The 13,704-nt window shown below is 40.7% G+C and overlaps 1 protein-coding gene across 2 annotated transcripts; it reads right to left on the bottom strand.

Moving 5' to 3' along the window:
- Positions 1–7,318: 7,318 nt before the first annotated feature.
- LOC129824829 (H2.0-like homeobox protein) lies at positions 7,319–10,968 on the bottom strand. Of its 2 annotated transcripts, XM_055884334.1 has the most exons (4): positions 10,387–10,968; positions 9,321–9,497; positions 8,848–9,032; positions 7,319–8,003 (listed from the first exon to the last, which is right to left on the bottom strand). In XM_055884334.1, the coding sequence occupies exons 1-4, from the start codon at positions 10,820–10,822 to the stop codon at positions 7,689–7,691; spliced, it is 1,113 nt and encodes a 370-aa protein (XP_055740309.1). In that variant the 5' UTR covers positions 10,823–10,968; the 3' UTR covers positions 7,319–7,688. The 2 variants fall into 2 exon arrangements, with proteins under 2 accessions (XP_055740309.1, XP_055740310.1); XM_055884335.1 differs by lacking the exon at positions 9,321–9,497.
- Positions 10,969–13,704: the final 2,736 nt, after the last annotated feature.

Here is a 13,704-nt window from a genome sequence, read left to right as displayed (position 1 = left end):
GACCAGTAACAAACTGGTCCTGAACATCTTTTAACCTGGTTAGGACTGGGGTTCCGCTAGCGGAAATTGCAGGGTGCCAAATAAAAAACAACAGAAATCTCATAAATCAAATTTCTCAAACATACAAGTATTAGGCACCATTTTAAAGATAATATTCTCGTTAATCCAGCCACAGTATCGGATTTCAAAAATGTTTTACAGTGAAAGCTCCACAAACGATTATGTTAGGTCACCACCGATAAACCACCGATACGACGATAAACACAGATAAACCCAGCCATTTTTCCCGCCAAAGAGAGGAGTCACAAAAAGCACAAATAAAGATCAAATTAATCACTAACCTTTGATGATCTTCATCGGATGACACTCATAGGACTTCATGTTACACAATACATGTATGTTTTGTTCGGTAAAGTTCATATTTATATCCAAAAATCTTATTTTACATTGGCGTGTTAGATTCAGTAGTTCCAAAACATGCAGTGATATTGCAGAGAGCCACATGAATTCACAGAAATACTCATAATAAATGTTGATGAAAATAGAGCTTTTATACATGAAACTTTAGATACACTTCTCCTTATTGCAACCACTGTGTGAGATTAAAAAAAAAAAAAAACGTTACGGAAAAAGCATAATCTGAGAACGGCTCTCAGAGCCCAAACCAGCCAGAGAAATATCCGCCATGTTGGGTAGTCAACATTATTCATATTATTCATATATAAGTATTCACTTACCTTTGATGATCTTCATCAGAATGCACTCCCAGGAATCGCAGTTCCACAATAAATGCTAGTTTTGTTCGATAATGTCCATCATTTATGTCCATTTATGTCCAATAGCTTCTTTTGTTAGGGCGTTTGGTAAACAATCCAAAAGCGCGATCTGGTCTATTCAGACGAAACATTCAAAAAGTTATATTACAGGTCGAAGAAACTTGTCAAACTAAGTATAGAATCAATCTTTAGGATGTTTTTATCATAAAAGTTCAATAATGTTCCAACTGGAGAATTCCATTGTCTGTAGAAATGCACTGGAACGAGAGCAACCTCTCAAGTGAAAGCGCGTGACTGAGAACGAGGCTGTAGGCAGACCCCTTAGTAAAACAGCTCCCATCCGGCACCCCTTCACATGAGCAGCCTGAAACCACGTTCTAAAGACGGTTGACATCTAGTGGAAGCCTTAGGAAGTGAAAAATAACCCATATCCCACTGTGTATTCGATAGGGGTGAGTTCAAAAACTACAAACCTCAGATTTCCCACTTCCTGTTTGGATTTTTTCTCAGGTTTTTGCCTGCCATATGAGTTCTGTTATACTCACAGACATCATTCAAACAGTTTTAGAAACTTCAGAGTGTTTTCTATCCAAATATACTAATTATATGCATATATTAGCATCTGGGACTGAGTGGGAGGCAGTTCACTCTGGGCATGCTATTCAACCAAAAGTGAAAATGCTGCCCCCTATTTGGTACCCTGGGAACGGCTTTCCGGGGACCCTGGAAGGATATTGACCTCATCCCGTCAGTTGAGGATGCCTGGTCATTCTTTAAAAGTTACTTCCTCACCATATTAGACAAGCATGCTCCGTTCAAAACATGCAGAACCAAGAACAGATATAGCCCTTGGTTCACTCCAGACCTGACTGCCCTCGACCAGCACAAAAACATCCTGTGGCGAACTGCAATAGCATCGAAGAGCCCCCGCGATATGCAACTGTTCAGGGAAGTCAGGAACCAATACACGCAGTCAGTCAGGAAAGCAAAGGCCAGCTTTTTCAAGCAGAAATTTGCATCCTGTAGCTCTAACTCCAAAAAGTTCTGGGATACTGTAAAGTCCATGGAAAACAAGAGCACCTCCTCCCAGCTGCCCACTTCACTGAGGCTAGGTAACACGGTCACCACTGATAAGTCCGTGATAATCGAAAACTTCAACAAACATTTCTCAATGGCTGGCCATGCCTTCCTCCTGGCGACTCCAACCTTGGCCAACAGCCCCGCCACCCCCGCTGCTACTCGCCCAAGCCTCCCCAGCTTCTCCTTTACCCATATCCAGATAGCAGATGTTCTGAAAGAGCTGGAAAACCTGGACCCATACAAATCAGCTGGGCTTGACAATCTGGACCCCCTATTTCTGAAACTGTCCGCCGCCATTGTCGCACCCCCTATTACCAGCCTGTTCAACCTCTCCTTCGTATCATCTGAGATCCCCAAGGATTGGAAAGCTGCCGCGTTCATCCCCCTCTTCAAAGGGGGAGACACCCTGGACCCAAACTGTTACAGACCTATATCCATCCTGCCCTGCCTATCTAAGGTCTTCGAAAGCCAAGTCAACAAACAGATCACTGACCATCTCGAATCCCACCGTACCTTCTCCGCTGTGCAATCCGGTTTCCGAGCCGGTCACGGGTGCACCTCAGCCACGCTCAAGGTACTAAACGATGTCATAACCGCCATCGATAAAAGACATTACTGTGCAGCCGTCTTCATCGACCTGGCCAAGGCTTTCGACTCTGTCAATCACCATATTCTTATCGGCAGACTCAGTAGCCTCGGTTTTTCTAATGACTGCCTTGCCTGGTTCACCAACTACTTTGCAGACAGAGTTCAGTGTGTCAAATCGGAGGGCATGTTGTCCGGTCCTCTGGCAGTCTCTATGGGGGTACCACAGGGTTCAATTCTCGGGCCGACTCTTTTCTCTGTATACATCAATGATGTTGCTCTTGCTGCGGGCGATTCCCTGATCCACCTCTATGCAGACGACACCATTCTGTATACTTCCGGCCCTTCCTTGGACACTGTGCTATCTAACCTCCAAACGAGCTTCAATGCCATACAACACTCCTTCCGTGGCCTCCAACTGCTCTTAAACGCTAGTAAAACCAAATGCATGCTTTTCAACCGTTCGCTGCCTGCACCCGCACGCCCGACTAGCATCACCACCCTGGACGGTTCCGACCTAGAATATGTGGACATCTATAAGTACCTAGGTGTCTGGCTAGACTGCAAACTCTCCTTCCAGACTCATATCAAACATCTCCAATCCAAAATCAAATCTAGAGTCGGCTTTCTATTCCGCAACAAAGCCTCCTTCACTCACGCCGCCAAACTTACCCTAGTAAAACTGACTATCCTACCGATCCTCGACTTCGGCGATGTCATCTACAAAATAGCTTCCAATACTCTACTCAGCAAACTGGATGCAGTTTATCACAGTGCCATCCGTTTTGTTACTAAAGCACCTTATACAACCCACCACTGCGACCTGTATGCCCTAGTCGGCTGGCCCTCGCTACATGTTCGTCGTCAGACCCACTGGCTCCAGGTCATCTACAAGGCTATGCTAGGTAAAGTGCCGCCTTATCTCAGTTCACTGGTCACGATGGCTACACCCACCCGTAGCACGCGCTCCAGCAGGTGTATCTCACTGATCATCCCTAAAGCCAAAACCTCATTTGGACGCCTTTCCTTCCAGTTCTCTGCTGCCTGCGACTGGAACGAATTGCAAAAATCTATGAAGTTGGAGACTTTTATCTCCCTCAACAACTTTAAAAATCTGCTATCCGAGCAGCTAACCGATCGCTGCAGCTGTACATAGTCCATCTTTAAACTACCCACCCAATTTACCTACCTCACCCCCCATACTGCTTTTATTTATTTACTTTTCTGCTCTTTTGCACACCAGTATCTCTTCTTGCACATGATCATCTGATGATTTATCACTCCAGTGTTAATCTGCTAAATTGTAATTACTCGATTTATTGCCTACCTCATGCCTTTTGCACACATTGTATATAGATTCTCTTTTTTTTCTACCATGTTATTGACTTGTTTATTGTTTACTCCATGTGTAACTCTGTGTTGTTGTCTGTTCACACTGCTATGCTTTATCTTGGCCAGGTCGCAGTTGCAAATGAGAACTTGTTCTCAACTAGCCTACCTGGTTAAATAAAGGTGAAATAAAATAAAAAATAAAAAAACACATTATTCTCTAAGTTCTAGACCTGAGCTACATCTGGCAATGATTAGTGTGGCCGTTGAACAAGTTGAGGAAAGTAAATTACTTGGTGTTACCTTAGATTGTAAACTGTCATGGTCAAAACATATTGATGAAATGGTTGTACAGATGGGGAGTGGTCTGTCCATAATAAAGAGATGCTCTGCTTTTTTGACACCACACTCGAAAAATCAGGCTCTACTTTCGTCAGGCTCTACTTTTGTCTCATCTTGATTATTGTCCAGTCATGTGGTTGAGTGCTGCAAATAAAGACCCAGTTAAGCTGCATCTGGCCCAGAACAGAGAGGCACGTCTTTCTCTTCATCGTAATCAGAGGTCTAATATAAATACTACACATGCCATTCTCGATTGGCTAAGAGTTGAAGAGAGACAGGCTGCAATCTTTCTTCTTTTTATAAGAAACATTAATGTGTTGAAAATTCCAAATTGTTTGCATAGCCAACATACACACAGCTCTGAAACACACACTTACACAACCAGACATGCCATAAGGGGTAATTTCACAGTCCCCAAATCCAGAACAAATTCAAGAAAGTGTACAGTATTACATAGAGCCATTATTGCATGGAACTCCCTTCCATCTCATATTGCTGAAATGAACAGCAAACCTGGTTTCAAAAAACAGATAAAGCAACACCTCACGGTACAACGCCTATCCCCTTATTTGACCTAGATAGTGTGTGTGTATGTATTGATATGTAGGCTACGTATGCACTTTTTTTATTAACGTAGTTCTGTCCTTGAGCTGTTATTGTTGATTAATGTTCTGTGCTGCTGCTTTCGCAACAACTAACAACTAACTAACCTCACAACTACGGAGCTGTGAGGGGAACGGCACCTCCGTACCTTCAGGCTCTGATCAGGCCCTACACCCAAACAAGGGCACTGCGTTCATCCACCTCTGGCCTGCTCGCCTCCCTACCTCTGAGGAAGTACAGTTCCCGCTCAGCCCAGTCAAAACTGTTCGCTGCTCTGGCACCCCAATGGTGGAACAAACTCCCTCACGACGCCAGGTCAGCGGAGTCAATCACCACCTTCCGGAGACACCTGAAACCCCACCTCTTTAAGGAATACCTAGGATAGGATAAAGTAATCCTTCTAACCCCCCCCCCCCCCCCCCTTAAAAGAGTTAGATGCACTATTGTAAAGTGGTTGTTCCACTGGATATCATAAGGTGAATGCACCAATTTGTAAGTCGCTCTGGATAAGAGCGTCTGCTAAATGACTTAAATGTAAATGTAAATGTAACTAATGGGAATCCTAATAACATACCAAAAATACCAATACAGCCATTAAACTCTATAACTGTTTTAAAGTCACCATTTGCCTCATGGTGTAATCCCTGAGCAGTTTCCTTCCTCTCCAGTAACTGAGTTAGGGAGGACGCCTTTATCTTTGTAATGACTGGGTGTATTGATACCCCATCCAAAGTGCAATTAATAACTTTACCATGCTCAAAGGGATATTCAGCAGGTACCTTTCTTTTTGAGGCTTTGGAAAACCTTCTTGGTCTTTGAGGTTGGATCTGTGTTTGAAATGTACTGCTCGACTGAGGGACATTACAGATAATTGTATGTGTGGGGTACAGAGATGAGGTAGTCATTCAAAAATCATGTTAAACACTATTATTGCACACAGAGTCAGTCTATCCAACTTATTATGTGACTTGTTAAGCAAGTTTTTAGTCCTGAACTTATTTAGGCTTGCCATAACAAAAGGGTTGGATATTTATTGACTCAAGCCATTTCAGCTTTTTATTTTGTTTTAATTTGCAAAAAAAATCTTGGGTTATTGTGTGTAGGCCAGTGACAAAAATATCTCAATTTAATCAATTTCAAATTCAGGCTGTTGACAACAAAAGGTGGAAAAACTCAAGAGGTGTGAATACTTCCTGAAGGGACTGCATGCTTCTGTTCACACTTTCATTGGGACTGGACAAAGTGAGGTAATAAGCCCTATACCAACTTTGTATGGTCCATAATAAGGTCTACAATATTGGCTGTCAGTAAGGGTATAGACTACAGGCCTACTTTACTACATGGAGTTTAACATAACCTGCTATAAATAATATAGGCATGTTTTTAAATGTAATTAAAAGTTGTTATTATGCCATTACTGTGTGGATTACAACGAACTCAGCAAGTAGTGACTGCTAAATAAGGCGTATCTAATTCTTCATTGGTTCAGCTGACTAACTTCAATGGTCTGTTACTCACTGGCTGCGTTTACACAGGTAGCTTATTTATTCTATATGTTTCACTAATTGGACTTTTGACCAATCATATCAGCTCTGAAAAAGATCTGATGTGGAGAGGTCTGATGTGATTGGTCAAAATACCAATTAGTGGAAAAATATTAGAATTGGGCTGTCTGTGTAAACCATTTTTTTTGCCATCAGCTTATTTTAGACACTTTCATTTACCTCAGAATGATTTAATCAATGTAACAGGACAAGGTAACCTACTGAAAATAAAATTAACTAAGGCAAACTGCTCCTTGAAAACGCATCGATAGGCTACCATTTTTTTTAAACGACTTGCGTAACTTGCATTCGTAAATGCAAACGGTTAGATGGTGTTGGAATTGTGAGAGACAGTATGACTAACTTATTTGAAAACCCTTGATAAGTTTTATCTATTTACACCAAATTGTTGAGTTAAGTTATTACAGACTCCACCATGATATCACATTCCATTTCGGCTTGAGTGTACCCATAATTAGCTTGTATGCTTATTCCCAAAAATATAAATATTACTTTATGAATTACATAATTGCAATATATAATGATAGACTAGGTAGGCTTTATGGATTATTTTAAGCATGAAACATAAACATATATTCCACCCCTCTGATCACTTAACACGGTGAAATAAGGCCTGCGTGGCAGCGAAGTCCAAGACTTCAAATATTATTTTATTGGCATGTAAGATGTGAGGAATTAAATAGTAAACCTATATCATCATCATGACCATCATCTTACTTTGTACATACTGTAGGAAAGAAATGTACAATCCTAAATGTATAGCCTATGACGAAAATAAAATTGTATTATCCACTTCAAATAACTGTTTGGGGGGTGAATATTAGCCTATAGGCTAGTCAAGCCCATGTCAGTTGTGAAGTTCTCTCTCCTTCAGTGATGTTTTCAGTATTCGATTAGACCCGAAAGAGGAAGTAATAATGGGCCCAATAATGCAATTAAAAGATATAATAATATTATTAATAATAATATATATAACATATGACATTTAATCGAAAATCAAAAGAAATAAATGTTTTATTTACAATATTTTCAGTGCAAATAATTATTGAAAAATATAAAATACAACAATATTTATTAACGCTTCCAGAGTAAATTACATTAACATTGTGTCATTTTCTGGGATTTCAGAACGTGGAACACCTGTTTCAGATTAAAATTCACAACAGAATATTTCCTTAATTTGAGGAAAAAGTCATGCACATGGCCTAATACTGACTGACAGAGCTGAAAGATGGAAGGAGTCGAAAGTAAAAATAATAATAACCCATAGGCCTCTGCAGTAAGGCATCCTACTGGCCCTCCACTTTAAGACAAACTTCACTCTGTATATCAATTTATCAAAATAATATTTATATTAAATTATTAATGTTACATTTTTTTTTAAATACGTTTGACTTTGCACTCATATTTACATTTGTGATGATGCCACAGTTTCTGTGAGTGCACCGACTGAAGTTGCCTCTTCCGTACTCACAGGGGTGGCCCCGGTCATGATCACACTAGTCTTGTTATGCTCAGAAATGTCCACGTCACTCTTGTCCTCCTGTCCTTCCTCGAATTCGGACTCGCAGCTCGCTTCACTCTCACACTCGGACACTTCCGGCTCTTTGGGCTCGGCCTCTGTCAGTGACTTGTCCAGTGTCTCCTTCTCCTTGTCCTTCTGTGCCTGGGCTTCTTTCGAATGCCTCCACTTCATCCGTCTGTTCTGGAACCACACTTTGACCTGACGAGAAAGTGCAAAAGCTCGTTTACATGTCGACAGCATGATCCGGATGCCTAGGCCACTCGCCAACAGGTTGACAATGAATTTTGCTCCATAGAAATATGACCCAGAGACCTAATTGATAGCATAAAAGGACAGTCTCTACATAACACAACAAAACCGTATTGATACGGAAATCATAGCCTACATTTCATAATGAATAACTTGACAGTAGCCTAGGTAGGCTACAATAAAGTTAATGCAGAATAAAACAACCGTGTGGGTAAAGGTGGGCATACTTTGCGTAAATGTGGGCCCGTAGCCAACAAAAACAAATTGCTATTAACACATCAGCTGGGCTATAGGCTAGTATTATGTGTATTGCTTAACCCAATGGAGTTACGTAAGATTATGAACTTTCTCCATTTGCAATAATTCGTTGTAATCGACTTTCATTTCCCTAAAAGTTCTCGATTGCGCAATTCTACAGTTGCCTACGAGGATATATTACCGGGTGTGTCCTCTGAGTGGCGGCTTCCTGTCTTAACAACACCAGGGCTCTATTCAATCCGCATCGCGAAAGTTCAGCGTTACAGCATTCTTGAAATTTTAAGACAATGTTCATGATTTAAGCGGAGACTGCATTCAGTCTCCGCTAAATCATTTGCTCAGTCGCAAATTACTTTTAGGGTATATTTCTATCGCGCAATCTTTAACGCTTCAGCTAAACTTATTGAATAAATATATTACACTATTAGGCATATGTCTTTCCATCTCAAGAAGAAAGGACTCTTAAAATATAGTCCATAATACAATGTCCATAAAATTGGGTCCTATAGGCTACAACGTGATGCAAGTAACGTACCTGTGCATCTGTTAGGCCAAGCATTGCAGCCAGTTGTTTTCTGTCGGGTTTGGTGACGTATTTCTGTATTTCGAATCGTTTCTCAAGTCCTTTTCTTTGCAGGTTGGAGAAGACCGCTCGCGACCAGGACCTCTTCCTTTTGTAGGTCTGTGGTATCGTGTCTTTTGTGAGGACAGCATACGGACCTGTATAAATAAAGGGACATAAAGGTTGAGCAATGTTATTTATTCGTTCAAATTTCAAAGTGCACTGGTAAATTATAGTTGGATATCCTAGAAAAGTGGTGTCACGTCATCGAACATGCCAAATTATTTTCACTTGAAAAACACGATCAACAGAAGATAGGCCTATGGTTTAAAAACACTGAGCAAAGTCTGAATAATAACAGCTATGTACAAATATTGTTTGAGTCCTTAAATGCCATGTGTGCGGAAAAAGTCCCTATGTAGCCTATGTGCTGACGGCTACACTACCTGGGAAGGTGTCCTGAAACTGATGCTGCCCTGCATGCCTGGCGCCGTTTAGTGAGCTCATCATGGAGGACGTGTCGCTCATCGCTGGGTCTATGGATGCGAAGTACTGGTTCGCCGAGGGCTGCACGGGCATGTGGATCCCTGACTGACGATTCGAGCTAACAATGGACGTGAGATCTGTCACAGGGCGAGAGATAAATAAGTAAGAAATGACCGCAACGTATGATATACGAGCATTTGTCAATGGTAAAACTTTTCACCTAAAAATGACTTTGGTGTGCGAGTCTGAATGTTTAAACCTTTATTTAACTAGGCAAGTCATTTAAGAACAAATTCTTATTCACAATGACGGTTTAGGACCAGTGGATTAAATGCCCTGATCAGGGGCTGAACGACAGATGTTTACCTTGTCAGCGGGGGGATTCAATCTAGCAACCTTTCGGTTAGTGGACCAACACTCTAACCACTGCCGTCCCAAGCTAAATAATACCTAGTTTTATAGTGAGGCAACTGTGGCAGTTTGGATGTTCATATAGAGGTTTTGTGTGCGTAAATAATAAAATGCATGATGTAGCCACTGTGGTTTAGGTGTCTTCGAGGTCAGTAATTTATAAACGTAGCCTTTAATTAAGTCAATACAGCCGCATTATTACATTTACATTTAAGTCATTTAGCAGACGCTCTTATCCAGAGCGACTTACAAATTGGTGCATTCACCTAATGACATCCAGTGGAACAGCCACTTTACAATAGTGCATCTAGATATTTTAAGGGGGGGGGGGGGGGGGCAGAAGGATTGCTTTATCCTATCCTAGGTATTCCTTGAAGAGGTGGGGTTTCAGGTGTCTCCGGAAGGTGGTGATTGACTCCGCTGTCCTGGCGTCGTGAGGGAGTTTGTTCCACCATTGGGGTGCCAGAGCAGCATAAAAATAAAAAGTGCCTTTACAACATGATGGCATTCTTGAATGCTTTCTGTGGCAGTAAGATAATCTTGATGTAGGCCTATAAATAGTTATTTTAGAGAATTCATTTTGACAACGGTATGAAAGTTCATTTAAAAGGTTACCTCTTAAAGACAATATGTCTTTTGTTTTTGGGTCGAAGTCTGTTGACAATATCCGATCGATTCCGAACTTGAGGTCCTTGCTTGATGGTGGAGGAGCTTGTTGGGAATTAAAACTCGTTCTAGATACAGACGTTACGTGTATTCCGTGCCTGTGATATGGAGACCCGGGGTTCAGTCTCCCACCATAGACCGACTGTTCTGGCCCCACCGGGAAAGGACACAACGGAGATCCAGAGGTGTGGACCTGAGAACGGTGTCCCATATGAGCCATGAGGGCCGAGGATTCCGGGATGTTCTCGGCATCCCCAACCTGCAAAATGTCAGCAATGCAAAATGAGGGCTTCTTCATTGTATCCACAGCGAAACCACCCGCGCAATACGCAGACCAAAGACTAAAATTTGATGCGTAAAACGGATTGAGTCCTGCCGTATACATCCTGAACTCGTAATGTTGCCCCTCGGTTGATCACAAACGATGATACAACAATAAATTCGGCATGTAACGTTGAGTTAACTGTAGTCAGAAAGGCTGCCGTCTTTGTGTAAGTGCAAGAAATCTCTCACACAACTCTGACATGTTAGTCTTTGGTCTAAGTACTTCAACGTTGAAGTTTTTCCTCTGACACGGATTGGTTGCTTTCTAGCCAATAGAAGTATGGTTTCGACACCCAAACACGCCCTTGTGATGGAAATGTGCAATAAGTGGAGCTAATGACCATATATTGAATATCTTCATAAACACTTTCAACGGCAGTCACAGACAACATCATCATCTCCGTCACTATCTTGTTCATCATGGATGGCATGCAGCAACGACAACAATAAATGCAAGGGCAAACGTCTTCTGCAAGATGAACATGTAAACATGTCGAATATTGTAATTACGTCTATCCTTGCACTCGGCTTTTAGGCATTCAGCTTTATTTGTTTCTAAATACTTTTTTAATTTTTTTTAAGTTGATACAAAAATTATTAGGCTGTACAAGTGGAATCATATTTTCATATTTTCTGTTTGTCGCTCAAAATGGCAAAACAACTGCCAATTAAACGATTTAGGCTACAAAAAGTAAAGACGGACAATGTTGAAGATTGCATTTGACAAAGATTTCATATTTTTGTGCCATGTTTAATTTCTGACAATATCATCAATCGAACATCATACATTTAGGTTACAAGCTAATACAAGTGAAGTACCACGATCTACATGGTATATGCAGCGCCGAGTGCAGCAAACTATAGTTTCTATTAGATTCAGATGACTCTGTTTTTTATGGGCTGTGATTCGTGCGAAATGAGCAGATATGCCTGTTAGATTTGTATCAAAATAGAACATGTTTAACTATTTTAGGATACAGCAGCAATCCGTATTTCTTCCTTAGTAGAGGGGGAAACTTTATAATTACTGTTAGAACTTCCTTTTTTAAATATTTGTGCAACTTTATCTCGACCTGCAAGTTGCATGGTGACGCAAATCCGTCCCTATGCTCATAATAAACAGAGGAAATCTATTCCCCTCTTGAACGAAAACAAAATTAACTTCAGAGGCAATACTTCACCGGGCAACGAACATAATGGGGGGCTGATTATTATAACAATGACAAATATGTAAGGGTAAATTGTATTTTTTAAGTATTATTGTAAGCAGCATTAGGTCTATAGTTTTTTTGTCATTTTATATGGATAATAATATAAAAATAATCACAATCATAATCAGCATAATTATAATAATACAAGTACAATCATATCCATATTGATAATAATGAATAAAGACATGCTTTACTTTTTATAATAATATCAAATCGTTTACTCATGGAATATTGTTGTTGTCTTTTAATCAAACCGAATCTCTAACATGCTTACATTCTCATACACTCCTCTAAAATTGAGAAAGTAGTGTGCGTGTTTGTGTTTGTTTGCCTGCGTGCCTGCATGCGTGCATGTCTGACATGGAGACGAGTTTGTATCGTGCAGGTACACGTTCCCAAATTCCCACGCCACGGATATAGGCCCATGCACTGTCATTACTGCATTCATTAGACTTGATTCATTGCCGGCAGGGTCTATGACCCTGACTGCCTGCTATCGTGGTGTTTTCGGATGACACTTTTCCGGGTTCAAATTAGAAATTAAATGTAGGCTAACGTTTGCCCCCGATCATGCAGTCAAAACAATCCAGGGAAAGGGATGTAGCAGAGGCACAAAGGGTTAGCACGCCTAAGTTATTTCAGGTGCCGATGAGCCTTCAGAGGGAAGCATTAAAACATGCACACTAAAACATGTCAAGGCACTGGAGTCTTGACACTCAAGAACGTCAGTAAGTCAGTAAAAAAGTGCCATTTCATTTAGGAAATGATTTCATAGTGAGTGAATGTCAGGTTTGTCCAGTTGAAAATGAAAGTATGACCCATGTGACAAAGGCCTACAGTTATTGTTTCAGCTCTGATAAAATTGTTTATTTGCCTTTAGTTTTCAATTATATCAATGCAGGTTGGTGTTTAAACACCAATAACATTGTAATAGCTACACATAGTCCATTTAAAAGTGCTTTGTATTATACTGTATCCTGGAAATGTTGATTGAGGCTATCAGAACTTCCTAAGGCAACTGTATAAGCACGTTGAAAAAGAAAATGTCAAACCATGCATGAACAGTGGCAGATAAAAAAATATATATATAAGTTTGACAGCTACAGCTGACTTCAAGCCCATTGTTGTCAGTTGATTTCTCAGTGTGTATTTTTCAGGAAGCCTTATCCTAGCTCAGGAAGGCTGATTGAGCGCCTCATCTAACAACTCTCTCGGATCAGATTTTGGGAGTCAATTAAATCATTTCCATTACGACACTGAGAATTATTACTCTACTCTGGTAAAACATCGACCCAGGCCAAGATGACTATTTCTGGCAATGTTTGTCTCAGGAAGGAACTGTCGTAGATTTAATGGGACCTGGGCCATTGTACACGGCCTTCTGTATGGCATAGTGCCATTATTTTCAAAGCAAAAAATAAATAAATGTTAAGGGAGTTATCCAACTTCAATTGAAAACAGGATTGTCCCGTTTGTAACCCCAAATGTGGCTTTTATTATATGTATTCATATTTTAATCAGTTCTGTTTAATAGGCCCCCATGGTATGAGGGAAAAAGGTCTAGATGTTTTTGAGGATTGTTTCAGGGTGTCTGTCCGCCCACTGGTTCAACAAACATCAATTGTCTGTGTTATGTCTGTGTTGGTCTATATGAGTATTCCCATGACCTCTTTGACAGAGGGTTGGGACACCAGGCTAGCACATAAAAATATATCCCTATAGGCCTCAGTAG

This window comes from Salvelinus fontinalis, chromosome 27, assembly GCF_029448725.1.
Source record: "Salvelinus fontinalis isolate EN_2023a chromosome 27, ASM2944872v1, whole genome shotgun sequence".
Taxonomy (NCBI): domain Eukaryota; kingdom Metazoa; phylum Chordata; class Actinopteri; order Salmoniformes; family Salmonidae; genus Salvelinus; species Salvelinus fontinalis.
Note: the sequence above shows the minus strand (reverse complement) of the source record. Positions and strands in the feature narration are given on the sequence as shown.